This window comes from Saccostrea echinata, unplaced genomic scaffold, assembly GCF_033153115.1.
Source record: "Saccostrea echinata isolate AGI-Se365-2 ecotype Australia unplaced genomic scaffold, CSIRO_AGI_Sech_v1 ptg000054l, whole genome shotgun sequence".
Taxonomy (NCBI): domain Eukaryota; kingdom Metazoa; phylum Mollusca; class Bivalvia; order Ostreida; family Ostreidae; genus Saccostrea; species Saccostrea echinata.
Window position 1 is genome coordinate 34,814,071 of NW_026889803.1, and position 26,480 is coordinate 34,840,550.

A 26,480-nucleotide genomic window follows, 5' to 3' on the forward strand; every position below is an offset into this window, starting at 1 on the left:
AGTAAAGGTTTAAATTTGAAGCCCTTCACCGGTATATGGCACTTACTTCTCGCAAGGGACGTAAAACAACTATCAATCAACAAATATATAACAACACATATAACAACAAATATATCATTTGCTGATATCTCAATGTCAGGTCAAGGTTATTGGCATTTATCAATGTTGTATATTAAGTTTTTATACTCTAAAAGATTTGATTTTTTTCCCAGTCTATTAACTTTTATGTTTTCCATATTTTTAAGAAAGGGAGGGGTCAACCTGGAATTGTTTCAGTTATTAAGGTAATTATTTTTATGACTCTGTGCAAATCATAAGAATATAGACTAAACTTTATTTGCAGTAAACTTTTTGTAATAGATTTGCAACACTTCCACAAAAAAATGCGATTTTGTACATTTCACCATTTTGTACTCGGAAAAAAATTCTGTGATTTTCATGCCTTTTCTCATTCCCAGTAAATGTTTTGAACGTTAGAAGACTTCTATAATCAAAATGAGTCTATAATTAAAACAATTACAATTCTAACATACAATAGACATTTATTTTCCCTTATATTTTAAATTTTAATTAGTATCATACTAAAAACAAGGGAAGATTTTAATCTCAAAATAAATACCTTGTTTTAACATTGATGTGTTTCAAATAGAAGTCTGTGTGTTACTTATTTATTCATTCACGGCGAACCACTCACTCTTTAGCGTAGAGAGAAATCCGTTGAACACCTCAAGTACATGTATGTAGTATTTCAAATCTTTCTTTTATAATGCAAAAATGCAAAGGAACCATAGCAAACCTTTAATCTTTAAAGCTGGTGAAAGACGTAAAAAAAATATTCGAACCAGAAGTCGATTGAAGAGACTAAAAGCAATTTTACAATCAGCAAGATATATAAATTCTTATCAACAGACTTGTTTACTGTAAGTTCAACATGGGCAGAGATTGCAAGACCAGTTAATGACCTTGATAAGCACAATTAATTTAAGCACATAAATAAAGAGGTCGTTGTCGGCTTTTGCCTGTACTAAGTGGCCAAAAAAAAAAAGATTCGCTTTTGCAGACTAATTTTTTGCTAAAAACATCCAAGTATAATTCATCGAACTTGAAAATTATTAGTGGTGAAAAATTCACAAAATGAATCGTCATTCTTTTAAAAGACGTACATTGTAGTTTTCTCATGCCTGCACTCCAAAAATGCAAGTAAATGTTTCTGAAAGATCACAGTCCAAGCTATGGTTCTAAAACTGAGTTCATAATTATATTTCTTGCTGTTTATAATTATGTTCCTTGCTTTCATTCACAAATCTGGCGAGGAGTTTGTTTTGGACATAACGCTTATACTGATCACGTGTTCAATCAATTCCTCAATGATATATTCATTTTCGCGCCATCTCAAACTCCCAGTCACTGCAGTGGTGGAAACAGATATTGCCATGCAGAAAATTCGTATTCTCGTCATCAAGGGACCTAAGTGTTTAATATGAAGGGGAATAGAAATTTCGAGCATTATCAATAATTTAACTCTGCCGTATTATGGTCAGTTTTTGCAGATAGTGTTGGAACATATGCAGTAAAATTACATGACTTTATAGACTTTTATCACAGAATAAGATTTTCGATATGGACCAAGAAAACAACAATGTCCGTAAACCGAAGTTGATTGTCTTTGATCTTGGTAAGTTATTTATTATTCATTGTTAAGATAATTGAATATGTTTGACAGTTAAACTTAGTTGTACGTTGATGTTGGGATGTTATGATCCGAGTTTCTCTTGAATAAAGTTGATTTACAATGGCATTTAGTATCTCTTTGTGTAAGATTTGTCTAGGAATGTAGGTGAACTGAAACTGACAGTGAATTGCTTTGTCCTTGTCTAAGCCTGCAACATGTTTTCATACATCCTTGATATGCCTCAAGCATAGAATATTCCTGTTTTACAAAGCGTATGGTTACTTTAATAGAATGTGACATTTTAGCCGAGTTTCGTCATAAATTCTATACGTGACATTGGTTCTCCTTAATAATATAAACAGATGTTTACTTTGTATACATATATTTATAATGATTAGACAAATAGTATTAAATAATCTATTTTTATTTATATTTAAAATAATGTGTGTTTGCCTTCTCCCGACCCAGGATGAAAAAAATTGGGTCGGTAGGTAGGTGAGAAAATTTTTTCAACAAAATATCAAAATCAATGTTGATTTATCAAAATCAATATTCCGAAATGCATAAAAAATAATTGCTTCTGGAGGCTGAAAAAAGATTTGTTTAGCCAGTCGGTCCGCACTCGGTCGGGAGAGGGCAACCAAACAATTTTTTAAAGATGTCCTAGTGAATTTAAAGTTTGCAAAACTTTTCGGAGCGATCAAAAATTTGATACATCATTACATCAAGTGTGGTTAGAGCATTTCGTTCTGCAGTTTTGATCTTTATGTCGCTGGTTCGAATCCCACTTTAGGACGTCAAGACCGATCCCTTGGCTGACCATATGAACAGAGAACCCGTGTCGCAGTAAATGCTGGCATGAAAAAGATTCTCCATTTCGCATTGGTCATAAATACCAGCTAATAGTCTTAAGTCGCAGCTTTCCACCAGCTTTCCAACACGGCCACTTAGCGTCCCAACACGAGTGAAAATTTCCAACTGAAAACGTAGTTTTTAGTGCAGTTATATGTTAGTATTAGATTATCAGTTATGAATTTCCTAATTAAAAGGAAAATGTTAATATACTTGGTAGTAAATTCATGCAATTATGTCCAATTCAGCAATAATGTTGACCTAAACGATAAGATCTTTAGCTTTTCTAAAAATAAATACATAAATTTAAAAAAAAAAATAAAACGCCCTTCTACATTTCTGAAAAGATATTTTCTAAACTTCTGTACATCATTCATTGTAGATTTTCAGAAATACAGAAATTCTAATTGATTTTGGTAACCCAAACTGATTTAGTCTGGCATACCAATTATAGGGACCGGCATGGTTATCATTCAGAGTCGCAACGGTCATTTCATTCCGGTATGTCGCGTCATCGCAAATTATCGCTCAAGATAAGATTAACCGCAAGAAACATATTTTTAAAAAAAAAAAATCCAAAATGTGAACATGGTATGGAAAAAGTAGGCTCGATTTGATAAAAGATATTTTCCTGCAAAGTATTACATAACATAGGAGACTTTAACCGCGAATGCATCCCCATCCAAGCACGAATTAAGAACAGCTGGGTCTCATTCTTTTTTGGTTGCTAATGATAAAGGGAAACTGTGATTATTTTGATGATTAAAGAAGTGAGAAAAAGTGGGGCTTTACCTACTTATCCTGAACGATTCAGATCTAACGATTTGACCGTGCAGGATTGGTGATAGATCTGTCACCCCTCTTTAGAATACTCCCATTTGATTCTGTGTTTCCTTCAGGATGTTTCAATTGCAAACATGCAGCTCTGTAATTAGTTTTAACTATAAATTATTTGATAACTGGTTATAACGTAAGACGTATAAGAAACCTTGCACATGGGAAACATTAAGATACTTTTATTGCACATGTTGGTAAACATCATAAATTCCTTGCTCCAAAAGATTTTATCTTCACAAAATAGTTTAAAAATGAAGATAAAATAATCTCTTAATACTCTAGGGCTGAGTAACAAGACGACGAAAATTTCGTTTATTTTATAATGTGTCTAGAAATAAAATGAATTTAGCTGTGCACAATTGAAAGGTAATAGGCTACCTAATGTTCTATATGACCTTGTCAAGGAAAAATAAATATTGCACTCTTATGATTATCTAAAAATTAATTTACTCAAAATAAGCAGTGAAACGTAATGAGAAAAGAACACAATTCATTGCATTTAATTGTTTTCTATTAATAAAATTGGCAACATACAAAGAGCCGTAAGGCGTTTCCTCTGTGTTTTTGTCATCATTGAAAATATGTGCATTAAATACTGTGGAATCATCATTGTTCGTGAGGGATCAATGTTCGTGGATTTCTTGGGTAACCCTTACCCACGAATTTACATCCCCACGAACAACTATTTTGTCAATGTACTGATTAATTAGATCAACCAAATAAACGAGCTGCCCACGAAATTACATCCCCACGAACCAATAAAATTTTGCTTGCCCACGAACATTGACCCCCACGAATTTAAATGATTCCACAGTATACTAATGAAAAGACAAAAAAAAAAAAACCAACGAAGAAAGTACTTGTATCAATGATAAATGGGTAACACAGTGATTTTGTTAAAGTCATATGACCTCTATTCTTGATCCCGACCTCATTTTTTTCCCAAATTGACCATCCCTCTTGACCAAGTACGTGAATTATCATGTTTTATTACAGGCAGGCAAAAAATCAGACAAAAGTATTTTTTCTGAACCTTTTTATCTGGGGGCATACAAAAGAAAAAATCTCAACACGAAGTCCATTAAGAAAAGATTAAAATAAACAACAATTTCATCAAATATCTTGCTACTATTCTTGCATTTATATTGGTAACAACTCTTAAAGGTATTGAAAATCAAAGGTTCTGGAATAGCCATCTTCATTCCAAAGGTATTTTGGATTCTTTTCTGAACGCAGAATAACTGTTTCTTGTCTATTACAATGATGATTGTTTAATGTGTTTGCTGACAAACAAATTACCTTTGGCCATGAACGGCAAATATGTAACGGAAGATTCAGTTATGTTCACGAAAACACTTAAAGGAGATGTCTTGAGAAGCAATCACTTGGAATGTCCCCAAACTCTTGTGGAAGCATAATCAACAAGTGAAAGATGTCTTGCAAACGGTGTTTCAAACGATTTTTTAAAATTTAGTTGAAAAAACTTCATTTGCATATTAATGTTAGAAATATTTTTAAAAAATGGGTACAAGAATGTTTTTTTAGCTTGAAACTAAGCAAACAAAATTTTAAGGTCACCTGTTTGCCATGAACTGTCGGAAAAGGTCATAATTAAATCAGACGCTCATTGCGATACCATTAGGATTATCCGTGTAATCTATAAAAGATAAGAGTTTTTATGACAAAACTATAGATAACGTAGACACACATGCCTTCTTTATTGCCCAATTTGAAAAACTAATTCAGCACGTGGCGTACCCTCACTTCTTCAACAGAAGCCTATAAGCGCTTTTGACGGGTCATTTGGAGGATAAAGCCGAGCAGGGAACATTGCAACAACCTCGACAACATTGTCTGGAATTTTTGTACTGGTCGTAAACTGTTATTAGTTACCTGCCGTTTTCTTGTCAATCCCAACAGAGATGCATTCTGTCAATCTCAAAGTAGAAAGTTTTCTTATGTAAAAGTGAAAGACCTTTCATCAATAACATAACACTTGGTGAATGTGATTGTCCGGAATTTCTATTAGTAGTGAAGTTCGTAACAAGATACGGTCAATTAGAACATTTCTCACCTTTTCCTCTCTCCCAGTACATGCGTGTTTTCTGCTACAACTGCATTATAGTAAGGATTGTTTATCCCGAAAGTTTTCGATGCGCAATGCGTTTTTTAACAAACTTTATCTCTGTTATTTCTGATTGAGCTATTGAAATGATGGAACTTTCGTATTAATGAAATAATTGATTTTGACTACTGTTTATGACAAAAAACCGAATAAGGCATAATATCATTTTTCGGCTAACAATTGTGATGTTTATGATAGACACTATATGCCCTACTTAAAAACAAGAGGTCCAAGGGCTTTAACGATCACCTGAGTAAAATACAAGCCTGTAAAGGATCCATGGAACTGTAAATTATTATGTAATAAAACAAAATAAATTGAAACACAAAATCAAAAGAAAAGGATGTAAATCATATACGGTACTAATTTTGATGCACCAGATGCGCATGATCAGGTAACAAGCAACAACTCTGAAACTTGACTATATATGCCAGTGCTATCTATATTCTGATCACTATCATCAAACATAATAGGACAATAGTCTTTAAGCATGAAACACAATATTTACAAAGTACATCCTACATCCAGCACAATCCGCACATCATAATGGCCTCCCACTGTCTTTGAACAATATTAAAAGACCATAATATATAAGGATTTTAGTCGCGTTAATAGCTCTACTGGTCAAAGACCGGAAAAATTAAGGCATTATTAAAGTGTTCGTCGACCGTCCATCTGTCTGTCCGTCTTTTAATAATTTTTCAAAACGCAACTTCTCCTACAGTTTTACTGTATGACTTGATACACAAGTAAAGTATACTAATATGTAGAAGAAGATAGGCGAACAAGGCGAGCAGAATGCCTATTGTGCGAAAAACCAAAAGTGAAAATTAAATCTCAATTATGAAAAATTGTCCTTGATATTTCATTTAACATTAACGTGGAGCATAGGCCCACAACATGTATACCTTAAAAATACACTTTTTTGCATAACTTTCGTATCTTTCCTAGAATTATTTGAAATCCATTTAGTCAAGGGTCATATCACAAACATGATTTAAATGCCCTGTTTGGTATAAGTGGTACAGTGGTTAGCCTGTCTCAAAGGAAAGATTAACACTAAGGATTTTTATTGCTTGGGTTCGAACCCCAAGAATACCACTTCCTGTTTTTAATCATAGAATGATTTTTGCCGAAAGAATTTTCTGCAGAAAAGTTTTGTCATAATTTCATACCTTTCAATGATAAGAATTTTACTTTAAATACTAAATTCACATACTGAATATGACTTTATACATTTGAAGCTATAGGCATTTTACACGCCTTGTTCCTCCATCTTCTTATCTAAAACGGTTTTTTGATTTCAACAAAAGGTGTTGCCATGATTATTAAGTACTGTAAAACTAGAAATTTATTTAAGTCTTTCAAAATGCAACTCCTACAATTTTGATCCAATGTTAAAAAAGACTTTGTACACAATTAAACTACTAAGATACAAAATTCTGGTAATGTTGCCATAGGATAAAAAAAAAAATCCCATATTTCTTTAAAATTTTTTCAAAATGGTACTTCTGTAGTATTGGTCCAGTTCATTAAGACCTGGTACACAAGTAAACTATACTAAGATACATAATACTGAATACCCGTTTCTGAATTGGACTTAAGGAAATACCATGGTTACTAAAAATAGAAATGTCTTTGAAATTCCTTTAAAAGTACTCCTCCTACAGTTTTGTTTTAGTTTTAGTAAGATTTGGTACACAAGTAGACTTTACTAAGATACATAATTCTTTTTATCGATTTTCAATTTAAAAAAAATGTGTTGTCGTAGTTTCTTTTAAATTTTTTTTTTTGAAATTCATTTAAGTCGATACTTCTCCTACAGACTTCATGAGATTCTATAGAATTTTTACGTGAGTAGACTCTACACAACGATATATCTTTCTTTATTATAAGTACACACCAATAGAGCTACAGTCTCGTCATAGACTTCTGCTTTTATCGTTTCTTTGCAAAGCCACCTGACAATTTAAAAATTTTAAAAAAAATTTAAAATTAAAATTTAAAAAAAAAATTCTTTTATTTAATTTACCCATCAGTTACATTATTCACATTGCATGATAAATTATTTTAAGTGTAAATATTCCAAAAAGTGATAAGAGAACTCTGACATAATTCTGGAACCCCTGACGCAGGGGCCATGAATTACACACTTTTAGAAGAACCCTTTCTCGACATAACTATGCACTTAGTTTGTCTATTAAATACTCAGAATCAGAGATTATTTTAAAAGATTAATGTATTTCATTATATGATTAATAGAGACCCGCTCTTTCACCTGAACCTCTGAGCCAGGGGCCATGAATTTCACAATTTTGGAAGAAGCAATCTTGCTTATTATAACCATGCACATTGTTAAATCCTAGGAATAAAGAACATTTTGAAAGAATTTTCTCTATATTCAGAGCCCGCCCAACTCCTAAACCCCTGATCTGAGGCAAGGAATTCCCCACTTTTGGAAGCAGCACCTTTACTCATTATAATCATGCACTTTGCTTAAATACACAGGAAAAGACATTTTTAGAGAATTAATGCATTTTCACCATATGACCAATAAAGCCCTGTTCTAACACCAGAACCCCTGACAAAGGGGCCGCCAATTTCACAGTTTCAGAGGAGGCACGCTTGGTCATCATATCTATGCACTTAGTTTGTCTGTTTAATATACAGGGGAGAGGAGATATTTCACCATATGATGTATAGAGCTCCACCTTGACACCTGACCTCCTAAACCTTGGGCTATGAATTTCATATTTTTTGGTAGAGGGCTGAATGCTAATTACAGTCATGCGAACAGTTTGTATGCTTGATGACCAGGAGTAGAGAGTTTTTTGAAGATTGCGTTCATTTTGATGGTTTTACCCCATTCCTCAGGTCATGGAAGGGAAAGGGCAGCAGGGACTATGAAAATGTTCTTATCCCCTTCACTTATACATGCTATTTGCCAAAATGAAATGAAATTCTTTCAGCGATTCCAGAGAAGAAACTGAAATAATGCTAACGCAGGAGGATAGACGAAAACAGACAGCAATAGGTCACCTAAATGACTAAGCTGACTGAATCGTATGATGCCTTTTCGAAATGGTGCTACACATCTAAAAAAATATTTTTCAAGCCATTGCTTAATAAAATAAAAACTGTTGCGTTAATTTTGCAGGCACATACTCGACAAAAAGGTTGTTTTTAGACATAAGTAAGTAATTTAATGACATTTTATCAGGTATAAAAGAGACAAAGGTAGATTTTATTCAACATAGTATTATAGTCATAAATCTACAACATAACGGATATAAGAAGAAAGTTTTAATTGTTTTGTTCTTGAATTGTTTAGTTTTGTTACCGAGTATGTGTAGTATGAGATGACTGGTTTATTTACAGTTTAAGAGTTATTTTCAAAACTCAAACAAATATACCCCATTTTTCGTGTCTTTGAAAGAATCTTAGATAGAAGGGAGATACGATATGATAATATCTAAGAAATGAAAACATATTTATCTGAATCGAATAAAAATCACCCACCGTAATTAGTTAAATTTCTATTGATAGGAACACTTTAAGTTCATTTGTTATCAGATAAAGTGTAATTATCATTTCCTGTTAGGACGTTTGCTTACCGTTTATCGTGATTCAGATGAGAGTTTGTTGCTTTTTAACATCTAGGTCTTTACGGACATCTAGACTTGTAGGTCACCCCGATATCCAAAATAACTTCCTAGAAGTGTGAAGTTAAATATAGAGGCTTTAACCTTGATATCTATGAAACAAAGGTTTAGTTCAAAGAAAATTTTCTGAGAATGCATTTTGTCTTGAGATTTTAAACGCCATCAAAGATTCGCCTTGATGTTAATGTGTCTAAAAGGGAAATGGATGGTAATTGAATTACTTAAATCCATGTTAGCAGTCTTTGTTCATTTACTTGGAATGCCTAATTGTGATTCCTTAAAAAAACGATGTTAAAAGTTGTATGGTAGCATTTTGAATATAAACAAAGTGCTCTGCAATAATACTTTTGTACGATGAAAAGCCATGTACAACAGCGATGTAGAAAACCAAACTGAAGTCTCTTGACGAGTGATAACAACACGTAAGAATTCGTCAGGTTATCATACCAAAGTAAAGCACCTTGTAAAACACTGCAAGAAAGAATATAATGTAATTTTGAATACTCATTTGAATCAAATAAATATTACATCTCCACATACATGCAGTTTAAAAGCACCTCTTCATTTACTCTAAACTTTTATTATAATTTGTTTAGTAAACATATTATTCACTTATTATTAGGTTGATATATTTTTATGCCCCGGGATCGAAAGATCCAGGGGGTATATTGTTTTTTTCCTGTCTGTCTGTTTGTCTGTCTGTTGTCAACTTTAACCTAGCCCATAACTATTGCTCTGTCAAGGGTAAGGCTTTAATATTTGACATGAGTGTTCATGATGACAAGACCTTTCCATTGGTACATAAAGTTTTGATCATGTGACATCAACTGTGACCTTTGACCTACATTTGAAAAACTAACATTGGCCATAACTATTGCACTGTAGTCTACGTCCCACTCCAGAATTGTGTTAGCATCGGGGGCATAGTGTTTCACAAACACATATTGTTAGTTAAATTAATATGATTCCTATAGTTTTGTGATTTTTTAAAAGAAAATCACTGAGGATTGGCCTCTTGTTTTCCCTTCTTACTTTGTGTATACGTGTATGATAATACGAAAACTAGAAATCTAGTTCACCAATATTAAGGTTTTGCGAAAGGTCAACATGTCCAAAATTTTATTTTTACAATAGCTCCAAAACTGTGTGGTTTATAAAGTTAAAACTTTTACAGTTTATAAATATATCATCGATTAACAGATAGAAAGTATCACTTGATAACAAATACTTAAGAAAATATTTATCGAGAAAAATTCTTTTTAAAAAATGCATATATTTTCAAAAAATACACCTAATTAAATAGTACTTATAGTGAAAGCCATCATTGCAGAAATAATATATGTTTATCAATGAAGGACAAGTTGGACTTCGATAGCCTCTGGAAAGTTGTTTTCCCTGTTTTTTTTTTTTTTTTTGTTTTTTTGTTTTTTTTTTTTGTTTGTTGTTTTTTTTTTTGTTTTTTGTTTTGGTCCAAATGTTAAGATTTGAAACCTAAAGTACATTGCAAATGGCGGATTTTATAGGGGTCTTGTCTTTATACATGTCATGCTTTCAATAACAGCCTTTCAGAGATCATTCACGTCCAACTTGCCCTTCATTGAAAAAAATATATTATTTCTGCAATGATTGTTTTCACTTAAAGTACTGAATTAAGCAGGTGCGTTTTTTTTTAAATATGCAATTTTTTTGAATTTTTTTTCTCAAAAAATATATATATTTTTAAATATTTGTTTTCAAGTGATACTTTCTATCTGTTAATCAATAATATATTTATAAAATGTAAAAGTTTTAACTTTATACCTCACATAGTTTTGGAGCTATTTTAAAAATAAAATTTTGGACATCTTGACCTTTGGCAAAACTTAAATTGTGAACTTAAAATAAGTGTTTGGTATAGTTTTTGTTTTGTTTGTACAAAGTACTTGTTTTTTTTTTTTACTCCACAGACATAGGTTGAATAGTTTGGTACCGTGACAAAGTAAGCATATGCTAGTAATTTGTTCGTTGTCTTGAAAATTGAGACCATCATATTTTTATGACAAAAAACGTTTACGAATGCAGCATAAAACGTTGCGTCTCCTCGTCATACAGATGTGCCCATCGCCGTCCAATTTTATGCCACCTTATTGTCTGGCTCGTTTCGATTTTGACAATGTAGTATCGTCATACCGTTACAGTCATTTGTACGTGAATTCACGTGACTTACTGTGGCATAAATGTGTTAGCGAAGCTTTTTTATTAAGTACTTCACATTCAAGTCCTGCTCCCTCCGATACCGGTGGTTAACGGCAGTACCACACTGTGTTGTGTAAACAATGCAATGATCTCCTGGTGGCTTGTGGGAAACTGTTTAACGAGTTGTTTATCACTTTGAAATATTAGCATTATAGAATTATCTGTACTTGTAGTAATGCACAATAGTTCGAAATAGAACTATAGTTTTACAGCATTTTGGTATTTATAATTCAAGTACACGAGCATAAATCATGATTAAGTTCGATTTGCAGTTAAGAATTTTTCTTGACTGAACCAGTATTAAATCACCGTGTAAGGGTTCAAGCAATCTTTGTTTTCGAGAATTTAAAAAAAAACTTGGGAAGTCTTATGGATAACAATATACACAGACACAAGCACTCCAAAAAAAAGAAGCATCTTTGTAATGCATGTCTAAATCATGCACACTATTTTTTACGAGATCTTTTAAAGTAAAATGGTTTAATGTTAATTGGTGCAAAATATTTATCTGGACAATGAGAAGTTAAAGACAAACATGCTATTAGGCGTGTGGCATAATGAGCTTCCAGTACAAGCTACTGGTATAAGTGATCGCTACCAGAAAGCTACGAATTAGCAGACGATGACGGCGGCTGTAGGTGTGGGCGAATTGCAGCATGTTGGAATACTCTGACAGCGGGTCAACACACTTTACAAATTCTTATGTCCTACTTGCTTATCTTGAAATTATTAATATCTACTGCACGGCATATTTCTTTGCAAAATGATTAAGAAGAATTATGTCAGGAAACAATTTACATGTCTGTATTGTATTCTTGTTTGTTTGTAATCTTCAGCAGGTGCAGTAAAAGAAAACAAATTATTCTGGAGTTCTTACAATCAATCTTCATTGTGTGTTAATTGATATAAAGTACTGTATTTCATAGCCAATTTACATAATTGTATTCCGTCTAGCTTGCATTGTCTGATTTTTATTTCAGACTACACATTGTGGCCTTTCTGGGTGGATAGAAAAGTTAATGTGGAGCCCCCTTTTAATAGAACGAGGTAAGGAGTTTTATAAAGCTCTTACACTCAAATCCTTTGTATAAATTAGCCTTGTTAATTCTGATACAAAAGTAGTGAACACAATTACACAGATCCTGAAATTTCACTAACAGGCACCACAGTTAGGGCTGAAATTTTCTTGTTACAAACAAGATCAAACTAACTTAATTCGAGACTATGGTCACTGCGCCATAGGTCTTCAACGACGACGTCACTATTCGTTCATGTCTTTGACAGAAAGTTCAATATATTTAAAAAAAATAATTTTGTTGATTTATTTAGAGTTTCGGTGTTCCAATCAAGAACATGACATAGTTCTTCAGCAACAACAAATTTTACTTTTAGGGTATGACTTTTGGAAATAAATCTAATTCAATACTTGCATTTATTCTAGTTTTGAAAGGAAGGTCAGAGAACAATGTTAGCTGCAGAACTGTAGCTCTCAGGTAGAGAAAATTCTTACAGACAAACCAGAGAGCTACAGATCCAAGCATTGTAAAAACCTTTGGTTTACAACGACTCTTTTATATAGCTCACTTCAGTTATTATCTGTTATATTATACAAATTTACCTTTCAATGGTTCCAAACCACACTGCATGTCCTTGGCAGTTTTAAAAATGCGCATTCCGACATCCATAAAGACTACCGGAGTGTTGCTCTGCTGCTTTACAGGGGATATTATATTGATATATACTGTTCATGCAGTTAAATATTTTTTTTCGCAATTTCTATACTTGTTTCAAAGTATGAGCTCTTTGAATTGTTTTCTTACAAAAATCGAATAATTGCAATATCTGATACAGTTCATTTGTAAAGTGTCATGTTGTTTCAGAGATGGTAAAGTATTTGACGCCTGCAGTCGAGAGGTAAAAGCATTCCCAGACATTGATCCAATTTTACACAGACTTCATAATGAGGGTTACAAACTTGCTGTAGCTTCAGAGTAAGTTAAATGACCAGCATTCTTCTGGAAACATCTTCTCTCTAAACATTTGTCAAGTGAGTCTCATAAAAAAATCCGCAAAATTGCATAACATCTTCATTTTTGAACGAGCCATTCCATTGCCATTAAGTTTTATTACACAAGGTTGCTTGAGCATATTGTATCAGTGAGGCAATAGGACAACTGTTGAAGTGTTTACATCTCAGTTAAGTTATGGATGCGGCTTTTGAGACATGCTTTATTTGTGCTTAGAGAGATGCCCCTTGTAGTCACGACATAAAAATCTAAAAGTACACCGTACACTCTTTATTTTAAACAAAAGACACTTGAATTATATAATACTAAGATTGCCAAATGTATAATTTGTTCTTTTAAATAAATGGCAAATGTTATGACGTAGCATTTAAACAAATTGTGACTGTTTAAAGAAAAGTTGAAACATGCAGTCACTGTAATGAATGTCGATGATGATTTTCCCGTGATTGATGAACTCGCATATGTTTGTGCAGAAAATGACTCAGAAACAGGTAGAGAAAGAAGTTGGATGCGAAACAGAGATGCGCTTTTATTCTCTGTAGTTAGGAGGAAAATACTTAAATATGTCTTAAAGCATTTACAATTTGCAGCAGCTTCTAAATATTTAACCAAATAACCGAGTTCCTGAAAGACAGTGCATGCACTTCAAGGATATAGGGATTATTTTTTCTCATAAAAATGCGTTCGAAAATCCAATTTTAAAAGCCACATTTTCAAGCAAATCTTCATTCTCTCTCTCCCCCCCCCCCCCCATAATACGGGTTCTTATGTTTTAATCTTTACTACAATGAATAAGAGTCACCCCCTAAGTGAAAAGAACAGTTTTTTTCTCGCTGAAGGTATATTTTTTTTTCATAAGAACGTACTTTTTTTTCTCTAAGGTATATAGATCTGGTTTGGCCTTCAACTAATTTTTCAAGTTGCACCAACGGTAAAAACATTTGATAGTTAGATTTATAGGTACATGAAATTCTCAAAATACAGTATAATCCATACACGTACTTAATTAAGTCGTCAAAAAATTAAATTATAATCAGTCATTGATTAATATGATTTTCTGTTTGAAGGAAAGGTAACACAAGCGTGAAAAAACATCAACAAATCACTGTATGAATTATCGTGTATAGTAAGGACAAATAGGCTGCCTCAATTCTGGCATTGTTGTCTTAAGTACAAAAGGGTTTCTTGTTTTGTTGTGTACACAAAAGGGTTGACCAAAACAAGGAGATTGTCTTCACTCTTTTTGGGGTAACATGGTCAAAATGAATGTGAAACGGACTATATTCAAGATTTATAACTCTGACGATTGTTACGCAGAAGAAAACATGTCATATGTTTTGTGTGTGCATTGTTGTGCTTCTTCTATAATGATATATATATATATATATATATATATATATATATATATATATATATATATATATATATATATATATTTCTACAATTAAATGCACTAAATAGTTATCGTTTTCTTTATATTAAGCACGAAGAAAAACAAACAAGTGTAAAAGTTTAATCTGAATAAAATTAAGAAAGAAATAGATTTCACTTTAAAATTCTATTCAAAATTTCGCTTTAGAGTATTGTTTAATGTTGGTATGTAGGTGGAAAAGTAGTTTACCATTTTTACTGAATTGTTGAAATATAAGTCACCGCTGACAGCTACGTGAGGAGTACTTTGGAAACGCTAGAAATTGACATACTTAAAAAAAAATAGTTCTCGCATCTGCTGTAAACAACTTCCGGTAGTAAGTTATCGTTCTTTACATCGAACCCTAGCGGCAGTTGAAAGGCCTACCCAGTGAAAGAGAAATTTTAATTGAAATAAAACTAAGTCAATAAAAAGGGTTAAACATTGATATGACGTCATGTGAATTTATGAAAATAATGGACAGTATTTGAAAACTTATTGGACGGCTACAGGTAAGTTGAACTCCTAAAACACGATACCGACACAAATAACTACCTTTAATCGATTACTTCAATATGTTTCACAAAATAATGACAGCTAAAATAATTTTGTTTTCTTTATCGCTCATTGTCATAATTTTCTTAATCATCAACACTGGGTATCTTTTTCATTATTCTTTTGGGTTTCTGCTCCGTTCGATAAATCCCTTCCCTTTATTCTTGAGTCAATTTTGAAATCCTTCTAGGTTCCCTTTGGTATTTTTATTTTTTGTCTGAATGACATTGACCAATAGCTAGAAATATCCGGTAAAAAAAAACTTTACTCGAACTTTTTATTGAAATTTAGGGCTATAATATCTCCTTAATTACACACCAATGATATAAATTAAAATTTAGGAATTGTATGTGACATACAAGTAATATTTGCTTTTAATACAAAAAGAATATTTACAATTATTTTTATAAAATTTACTAGGATAGTGAAAACTTTAATACTATTGTTAACTGTTGTAAACTATAGTTTATTAATAATATTTTATTTGTAAGGGAAAGGCCCTCTAACAGTTCTCACAAAATTGGCAGTTTTCAGCCTATAACCACAAACATAAAACAGAACAAAAGATTATACCTCTTACAAACTGAAATTATTATTCCTGTTTAAACTTTTACATAAGAACGACTGACCCATTTTTTGCAGGTAAAACTTTGATTAAATTTAAATAAAAAAGTCCGCCGAAAATGCTTGAAATCAACCAAAAGTATCCATACTCTGTCTTATATTTCTATTTTTTCCATTTTTCTGTAGTAACTAGCCTTTTATACCTTTGATGATTAATGTTTTGTAATAACTGTACATGTACAACAAAAATCCCAGGTTATACCTCCATGACGTCCTTGGATCTCGTGTGAAATCTAAACTTTTTCTCTCTGTCAATATTTGGATGTCTTGCTGTCAATATTTGGATGTCTTGAAGTCAGAAGATGTACCTTATAAAGAAATATAGGCCGCCGAGGGTGGGAGGGGTTCAGAGAAAATGTTTCCAATTAAGTGATAGTTTCTATAAACTTAAGCTAAATATATATGGATCAAGTTTGATGTAGGGGAGGGATATATAAACTCTGTGCCAAAAATGTTAATATGAATAATAAATGATCATTTTTGGTATATTTCGACAAGAGGGCACTTGACAATTCTTGGATAGGCGGCTTATCTCATGCTCCGATGTCTTTCATTACATGCATGTATAACTACAATTAAAACCAGTTTCACACCCCAAAGTATGATCTTCCAAGAATTTTCAACTGTTTCATCCAATCACGGACTATATGACTTTAAAATTTCCAATGCAACTCAAAAGATCTACATATTTAAAAGAATTTTTTAAAAAACATTACCCACTCATCCCGTTTCCATCTAAAGCATTGTTTTAGTTTTGCTCATAATTTTGGTTTATTTTTAGAGCTTTCAACAAAGACGAGGTGAAACGCCTTGTGAATTTCTTTGGATGGAACAAATTCTTTGATTACATAGAAATCTACCCTGGATCCAAAATAACACATTTCCTAAAGTAAGGAATGTTAAATATTCTTTGTTTTACTATATTCAAATCCTAGGAAATAGTTATTATTAAGGACATACGCAACATACATTACCTACTGATAATTTTTCAAAATATTCTTAATTTAAGAGTATAGTGCCATAAGATGTTCGTAGACAAAAAATCAGCATGTATTACCAGGGGTTTTGAAAAGGTATCGGTTGATGAAAAATCTTGTATAATTCAAAGAAAAATATACAAAAATTACTAAACATATATTCTAGATGATTGTTTATCCAAACTTAGTTTAGAGGAAGTGTACAACAGCATATATAGACATTAAAATGTAGCACACATTTCCTTCAAGTATTGGAACTCTTCAACTCCAGGGAAAAAGACAATAAAGTTCAAACTACGTTGCATATGTCCTTAATGCATTGGCAGTTATAAATCGTATTTTGTTTTAATTGTGAAATAAAAAAATGCAAAGAATTAATGAAGATGGGCGAATAAACGAAGAAAAATGCCTATGGTTCGACAAATAAGAAAGTGAAATTTTAAATGTTAATTAGTTTTTCACTTTCTTATTTGTCAAACCATGTTATGATAATAATTACGTATAACACAATTTTTTGATATTTCAGTTAACATGAATGTACTTTGAGTGAAATCTCCGAAATTTGCAACATATTTACAAGTATTTAAATCGTTCGTCTTTGAAATAACTTGCACACACCAAAGAGGACAAAAATGAGCATTTCTTCCACTATAACACAATTTTTCTATATAGGCGGGCTTTCGCTAAATGTTTTTTTTTAAATATCTATACTTATAAATTAATAAATTTTGCAAATAAACTCCGAAACGGGTGCACCAGAGTTCTTACATAGTCCTCTAAGAATACACTAGATACAAGATGATGTCCGTAAACTATATTTAGATTTCATTCGCATAGTAAGTATCGTACATTAAATCAAAAGTCCACTTTCATTTTCTATAAACAGCCATGAAATAGCAAAAACGTGAGTACGGTGGCGTTTACGGTTTGGCGGATCTAAGTTACTGGCAATTTTTAATGAGACTGACAACAAGCAATCGTATATTTATTTCATGAAACGTCATCACTAAATTATTCAATCAAAATTTGATTTAATTGATTTAAAAGAAATAAGTTGTGATAACCGATTAAAAGGGGAAATGTGCAAATTATTTTCGTAATTCACCGATCTTAATATTGACGGAAGCTTCTAGAACATCCTATAGCGTCGAACCCGATGTTTAAAAGAAAAAGAGGCGATTTTACCTGCATGAACATAAAAAAAAGCTCTTGTGTGAATGGTCATTGAAATAATGGTATATCATTGATAACACTATAAGTTGTGAATATATTTATATATATCGAAAGACTATTACATATACAGTATGTTCATGTAGTAGGTTTTCCTAATAAATTTATCGGTAAAATCTGTATATATTCCTCACAGAAAGCATCATGGTAACGAACCCGAAGTACAATTTGTACTTCGTATTAAAATTGCTTACATGAAAATAGAAAATTAATGAATAAGGTATTGTTCAAATACAATTAAAGCTGTAAAATTTTGTGCTTTATCAATACATTTCAGTTTTTTTTTTCTGAATAGTCTTTTGTATCAAAAACTCGGCCTATTCATAGGGCGTTAAAAGCTAATTTTTACACAGGTACTTGGGTCTTGGTTTATAAATATGTGTGTACCTTATTGATATGTAAAAAAAGTAAAGTACAATTTTTACATATCAATAAAGTACATACATATTTATAAACCAAGACCCATTTTTTACCCCCCCCCCCAATCAATTTATCTGTAAAACGTGCATATTCGCTGTGCTTTTATCCCTGACGGATATGAAATAAGAGCATCTGAAGTACAATATGTACATGTATAACATAGTATAACAGGTTTTACAATAAACGTCAATTAATGAAATTGTAATAATTCAAGTTTATTTAAAGTATTTACCAAAAGGGGGCGGGGTGGAGACGTACATATACTTCATGCGGGATTTTGAACAAAGTATTTCCTCCTGCTATAAGCCTGTAGGCTGTCAGTAGAAACTACAATATATTTTCTGTCGGTAGTGGTATATATTCAATTCTCCGCGCTTGCGCGGGATTTCAGCTAGTATATTCAAATGTTTAAATATAAAACATTTTTTGCTGAACAAAAACATGGAGCAAAGAGACCCACTCAACCTTAAAAATATGAGAAATATTTCAAGTTATTCAACGGTCATAACAAGAATTAAATGTTCTTACTTGATATTAGCTATGTTGTATAGTGTTTAGCGTGTCAGTATCTAAGACAAAAACCCGCTTCTCGGGATTTTTATTGCTGGGGTTCAAATCCCAAGAAATCCTAAGCTTTTTTTTTTTTTTACCATAGAATAATTTTTGCGGAGAGAATATTTCTGCACAAAGTTTTGTTTGTCATAATCTCATACCCTTCAATAATAACTTTAATTGCTTTGAAAACTTAGTTCATAACATGAATTTCATTTTTATACATTAAAGTTATAGACATTTTGCATGCCTTGTTCGCCCATCTTCTTTCAGGAATAAATAAAATAAATAACATTTCGATAACTTGAACATGGAAATTTCAGTTATACACAATTCAAATACTTTTCATTTTCTAACCATGAAAATTATTTTTTAAAAAAAGACAACACCTAAATATCGCTATGACCCTTCATTTTAATTATGGTCCAAGCATTTTCTTTTCAAACAAACCAAATATTGAAAAACACAGTTAATATACTGGCAAGCTTACATAAACTTTCATTACGTATAGATTAAATTGTGCAATCCTTCAATTACACATGAAGTGTTAGTATACAGGTATTTCTAATGTCAAATATCTGTAATGTCTGGTAAGAATTTACACGTCTTCCGAACTCATTCTTTAATTAGACAGTGAAATCATGTACAGCCGATTGTTTATATGAAGTAGAATTCCTGGGTTTTATCTGTGTTTAGACTTTGGGGGGGGGGGTTAATAATTTATTTCCTATTATTCTTCACATCTTCTCACTTCTCAACTGTTTACATATTTAGGAAATGTAAAAAACTATTTTTTTAATCTTTAGAACAAAATTGTATTTCAGTATTAAAAAGGACAGCGGTATTGCTTTTCCTGACATGATGTTTTTTGATGACGAGCGCGATCATCTTTCAGAAGTGGCACATACCTGTTTAGGTAACTTTTACAATTAACCTTACAATTTTTTGTAATACAATATTTATAATAAATATTCATTTTATATCTATCACATATTTATCCCTTTATCCTGGGTTTGTCAATAAATACTAGATAAACTTTTCATTTCTTACCATTTGTATTCCAACACGGTGTGATGTCATGGAATCAAATACATGTACATTAGTATACAAGGTAAATGTGGATGATCGAGGTAAAATTTTCATTTTTTAAAAGAAATTAAAAAAAAAAAGGCATACCTCGTAATACTGTATGCAGGGAAATTTTCGTCCCGTTCGCCCTACTCACATATGGACGAATTAATTAAAAATGTATAATTTCTTAATTAGAACTGTGACTGGGCGAATTTAAAACGGGGCAAAATTGTTTGAAAGTGCGAAAATAACACGGGGCGAATATAACCCTTTATATTGTAATCAACAAAACTTAATTTTTAGGTCACCTGAATCACTCAGGTGACCTATTGCTATCTGTTTTCGTCCGTTGCCATGCGTCGTTCGTAAAATTTGGAACTTTTTCGGCTTCTTCTCTTGAACCACATAATAATTTCAAACAATTTTGGCACTGAGCAGCAACAGATGAAGGGGTACAACAATTATGATTTTCATGGTCCCTGTCCTCCTGGGGCCAGAGGGGCGGGGCTAAAATCATAACAAATATAGTGCTGTCTGTGAAAATCTTCATCTTTACTCCTTGAGATCGCTTCTTGATCGGGAGGCCCTGGTTCGATTCTTGTTCACCGAGTAGTGACTGTTCCATAGCCAAGCGCCCGGCACTAGAAGTAAAAGTCACAGGTCTTTCTGATGAGACCTTGAAAATCAAGGTCCCTTGTCAAGTTAGCACGATAAAGAACCCTCACTACTCAATGGCCCTGAGTGCCGAGTATAGCTCTAAATTTTAAGTCCTTCACCGGTATATGTTGACGTCTCTATATGAGTGAAAAAATTCTCGAATGGGACGTAAAACAGCATACTAATCAATCAATCTTTTACTCCTCAAGCAGTCAAACTGTTGGGATAATTGTGATAAGTATCGAGTCTTTACCTAAATTGTGAATTTCATGGCTCCAAAGTCAGGGTCTCTGGGGATGGGATGGGATAGGGGCTCTATTGATTATATTGTGAAAATGCATTATTTCTATGAAAACCCTTTTCTCTGCTTCTGGGTATTAAGCAAACAAAACGAACAGTTATAATGAGCATGGATGCCTCTTCCTAAATTATGAATTTCATGGACCCTGGATCAAGGGTTTTGGTATTAAGACAGAGTTCTATTGATTAGTAAAAATGGATCAATTCTTTGAAAATCTTCTCAGTTCCTGGATATTATAGACAAACGAACCTAGTACATATTTGTGTTGAGCAAGCGATCCTCTTCTAAAATTGTGAATCTCTCGGCCCATGGGTTAGAGGCTCTGATGTTAGAGCTGGGCTCTATTCTCGATTCTTTGAAAATCTTCTATGCTGTCGGGTATTTTACAGAAAAACTGGTGCATAGTTATGATGTGCAAGTGTGCCCCTTCTAAAATTATCAATTTAATGGTCCCTGGATCAGGGGTTCTGTTATGAGGGCGGGGCTCTGTTGAATCTCTAGTAAAAATGCATTAATTCTTCGAAAGTCTTCTTATCTGCTTCTGGGAATCAAGGAGACAAACAGTAAAAGTTGTAGTAAACAAGGGTATTTTCACCAGGTTTTGAAATTCAGAACCGTTTGGTCGAGTGTCCTGGTGCTGGCCAGGGCTCTTTTAATTTTTATTATATTGCGAGAAGTTACTCCCCTTTGCTTATCATAATCACTGTAAATAATGTAATTATGCCCCCCTTCGAAGAAGAGAGGGCATATTGCTTTGCTGCTGTCTGTCGGTCGGTCTGTCTGTCGGTCCACCCAGTTTCCGTTCATTTTCTTCGCAGAGGTTGCACGTACTGAAATGAAATTTGGTATACAAATTTATCATAAGAATATCTAGGTCAAGTTCTGTTTTGGGTACGATCGAGCAATTTTTGACAGAGTAATGCCCCTAGGACTTAGAAAAATTCCAATTATTTGCATGTCCGTTCATTTTCTTCGCAGAGGTTGCACATACTGAAATGAAATTTGGTATACAGATTTATCATAAGAATATCTAGGTCAATTTTGTTTTGAATACGATCGAGCAATTTTTGACAGAGTTATGCCCCTTGGACTTAGAAAAATTCCAAATAATTGGGGGGGGGGGGGGATAGGTGTTTCACAAACATTTGTTGAAAGGTCATTTGCTTAAGAGAATTATGTAAGAATTTTTATAATATATAATACATAAAGTACATTCATAATTTTGACGTTAAGCAAGACATAAATAGTACATACAGGGTGTTTCAGAAAACATGCAACCATTTACTTTCCTCACTTTATTTATATGCAAACAGGAACATAATTATGAATGTTTTATATAAAATAATGCTAAAAAGGCAAAAATTTAGACAAAATTACCACTTGAATTAATTATGACGTCATATTTGACATCACTGGAAGAAACAGATAATTTCATTCTTAAGAACCCTCTATACACTGCACACTAGAGAGTTCTGATTTTGTGGTATTTTTATGCAGATAGAGTGATCTGCCCTTTGATCAAGAATAAAATAAATTGAAATGTACAGTTTATTACTTGATTTGCGATCAAATCAAGCATTCAAAACACTTTAATAGGCCAAGATGAATAGATATAACACTTCATTTGCAGGTATTTTGCCCACTTAGGTAAACAACAGTGATTTATGCTCATCAGTACTTTATTGTCTTTGAACATTTTTCCTGGGGGTAAATGCAAGGCACCCTAAGCTGAAATTGATAGATAAGCTCAATACTTATACCTTTACACACCATAATTTTCTCAATGTCCAAAAAAATATTTTCCTCTAGTGTATAGAGGGTCCTTAATGTGGAATTCAATAAAAAGCAATCATCAAGAGTTCCGAGACTGCTTTACCAGAGCATTTCACCAGTTCCTGTGATTAGGACAATGAAAATAAGGTTTACAGAATGCAAAGAACTTACTAATAGTAATATAAAGTGGAAGTTGTATAAATCTGTAAAATTTTGCAGCTAATGGAAGAGTTAATGCATGATCAAGGAAATTTGAAGTAAAAAAAAATTGAAGGAAAAGACAATTTGAATACATGAAAACATTTAGAATGTTACAAAAGAGGAATTGTTCCAGAGACTCACATGAAATCCTTTTGTAAAATAACTGAGTTTGTGAACAGATTGAGCAAGTCAAATGTAGATCAGATGCTGAAATATGTTTTGAATCTTAAACCTTGGACTTGTAAGAACAGATGTTTGGAGGACCATTCAACTCTTTCAGATCCGTTAAAATGGGTCTCCACACTCACCTGACTTAACTCCCCTGGACTTTTATCTGTGGGGATATTTAAAGGTCAAAGTTTTAAAAATACACCCCCAAAAAACAAATGAACTCAAAATGGTTCGAAAAATGAGAACAAACTTAAGTCAAAATTTCATATCAATATAATTTTTAAAATAATTTTGGTAATGAAATAAATTTTTCTCCATGTGTATGAATTTTTGTAATATAAACACCTGCAAAGTTTCATCCACACAAATTAATTAGAATTCAAGATATTTAAAATCAAAATTTTGACTTAAGTCTGTTCTCAGTTTATGGCCTTGAGGCCTGATTCATTACCAAGAGACTCTGCAATAGTAATGAGAACTTTCTTGCATCGGATTTATTCAGCAAAAATGAAGCCATTTAGAACATATTTTGTAACTAAGTGAAATTTTACAAGTTTCTTTTTTCTTTTGTAATTCATTATCCATTTGCCATATTAACTTTATTTTCGTAAGAGTAAATCTTGAGATTGTAACTTTTAATTTGATATGTTGGTGCATGGTATTGGTTGAAACACCAGTAAAATTTAATCAATCAAAATGGTTGCATGTTTTCTGAAACACCCTGTATTAAATAAAAGTGAAACCAAAATATCCTAGTATCTTTGTACAATACATGTAAATGTTCTTCCAAGACCAAAAGAGGTCATGAGAGAAAATGAGACGTGTTCACTTATAGTGCTCAAGCACCATTGTTTAGTGTAGTCTGTATGGTGATAGTGACAAATGGGGGCACGTCAGGCAAGTAAATAGATCTAATTTATAATTTGTTACTGAGTGTTACTAGACTAATAATTTTGTTTATCCTTGATCATCTAATTTCTCTTGCGTTTGGACAAAACAGCTTCATCTATACTATGGATCCTTTCCAGTGTTGTATTATACTCAGGTGACCGTTAAGGCCCTTTGGTTTCTTGTTGGTTTTTATTGTTGATGTTACGTAGCGTAGGGCAACCGACGGGAAGTTAAGGTAAAAAACAGCTAAAATAGATTAAAATATGTCATAAAATAATTATCAAACCTTGTATGAATGAATATTAATATGATTTTGGCTCAGTCTTTGTGTTTTCATTATGTCGCCAAAGACCCGCAGAATTGGATTCATACTCACCAATCTGACATTCAAAATTAAGAACAGTAACAGACCATTGTCGATCGTATTTTTATATACAAAGTTAGTTTTTAGTTAGTTCCTAACAATTACATGTATCTCTTTAAACATACTTTTATTAAAAATCTATGGAGCAGAAACATGAGTTACGATGGCAACCTTTGAGAATAAAGATTATAATGGTAAAACACTGTACATTTTAGTATTGTCAGTTGTTTTTTTTTTTGCAGTTTATGTGATACAATTTACACAGGTGTGCCAACATTTTTTTTCATGACTTGGGCTCAAAATTTATGCACTTCTTTATTATATTTAACAAAGCTACGTAAACATGTAAAAATAACAATTCATTTAAGTGTATTTTGCTCTCAATTTAATATCATTTTTTAAAATCATATTTTAGGTGTCACATGCATTTGGGCAAATCGAGGGGTTTCCGAAGAAATCTTGGATGAAGCTTTTCGCGCATATGCAGAAAATCATAAGAATGAGGTGTCAGTTGGTATTCCGAACGGAAACAATAACAACAATGGCAGTGGGACTGGTACCAATACAAGTAGCAGCACCTTGTCTCTGAACAGCGTGGATTCAGATGAATCCCAATCAGAAACGACTGTTATTTATGTGCATCGTCGCCGTGGGTCGCGAGCCTCCATCACTTACGATGTCCCGCCAGTTATTGACAGAGCAATACGCCTACGCGGACGACGCATGTCTGCGCCTGCGCTGAGTATCCCACAATCCCTACAGGACAAAAAACTGATTTCTTGCCCCGAGATTGTAGAAAATTAGAGCGGCTTGAAATGGCAGTTTTGATGTTGAAGTGCTAATTTAGGTGTGAAAATAGATTATTAGAAAAAAGGTCTTGAGAAACCAATTGAAGGTAGTTTATGATCATTTTTACATGTGTACAAGAACATGTTTTAAGCAGGTACAGTATTTATTCTATTATAATTAGGCTACGATTTTTTTTAATTAAGCATCTGATATTTTCAGATGCAACAAACAAAAGAATTCTCTGGATTAAAATCTGTGTATCATGTATTTCAATATGTATCGCCTCAGCAATGAAATCCTTAAATATGTGAAATTCATATGAACCCGTTTTTCATCTTGTAGTTCATACAGAGATTTGCCCACGTTGAACTTTTTCAGTTTAACTTAAATGACGCGGTTTCTCTTGCCATTTTCGTTAGAAAACATGTATTCATTTGAAACAGTTGATCATAATCAGACTATTAGTTATATACATCCTTGTAAAAGATTTTTTATTCCAGCCTGATCTGATTGGAATAAATTCCGAAGTAGCATTTTTAGCATTGTATTATGTATAATTAAAGACAATTGAGAATAGTTTTTTTTTTACATACATGACATTGATCATGATGTATAATTGTCTCGATATTATATTGAAATATAATAAAGTAACAGAATGATTCTAATTTCTCACGTACATTGTATTACTTACATGTATATACATAAAAACGATATTATAGCATTTCTGTTTTAAGTGTATGTACTTAATTTCTAAAAGCTGTTAGCACTTCTATTTTTGCGTCTCTTTATTTCTTTAATAAATATGTGATTAATGATTCCAGTAGAAATCAGATCATGTCAATAAACAGTCTTTTGTACCTGGTAATTGTGATTTCAGGACGTAGGAATTATACGTACATGTAATATATGCTTTGTAATCTTTGATATTGTGTAGAGGGATTCATGCTCCCTGGGGACTTTTTTTATACGTAACTATATGTATCCATACAACAAGAAAGTCCACACGTGTTTGTATTCAGTTAATCTGCGAGAAACATGGACCTGAAGCAATTGTATTAATAACTTGTTAAAACTTTACTTAGT

General features: G+C 32.5%; 1 protein-coding gene across 1 annotated transcript; it reads left to right on the forward strand.

Annotated features, from left to right (window-relative positions):
- The first annotated feature begins 1,407 nt into the window (after window positions 1-1,407).
- Window positions 1,408-25,517, forward strand: LOC133206077 (magnesium-dependent phosphatase 1-like). The gene is made up of 6 exons (XM_061342006.1): window positions 1,408-1,675; window positions 12,364-12,430; window positions 13,264-13,374; window positions 16,782-16,889; window positions 20,004-20,095; window positions 25,024-25,517. Exons 1-6 carry the CDS (start codon window positions 1,621-1,623, stop codon window positions 25,410-25,412), a joined length of 822 nt encoding a protein of 273 aa, XP_061197990.1. The 5' UTR covers window positions 1,408-1,620; the 3' UTR covers window positions 25,413-25,517.
- Window positions 25,518-26,480: the final 963 nt, after the last annotated feature.

Coding starts and splice junctions, on each gene's coding strand:
- LOC133206077 (XM_061342006.1), top strand. CDS start 1,621: ATGGACCAAGAAAACAACAATGTCCGTAAACCGAAGTTGATTGTCTTT. Junction 13,375..16,781: donor AAACTTGCTGTAGCTTCAGA/GTAAGTTAAATG, acceptor GTTTATTTTTAG/AGCTTTCAACAAAGACGAGG. Junction 20,096..25,023: donor AGTGGCACATACCTGTTTAG/GTAACTTTTACA, acceptor ATCATATTTTAG/GTGTCACATGCATTTGGGCA.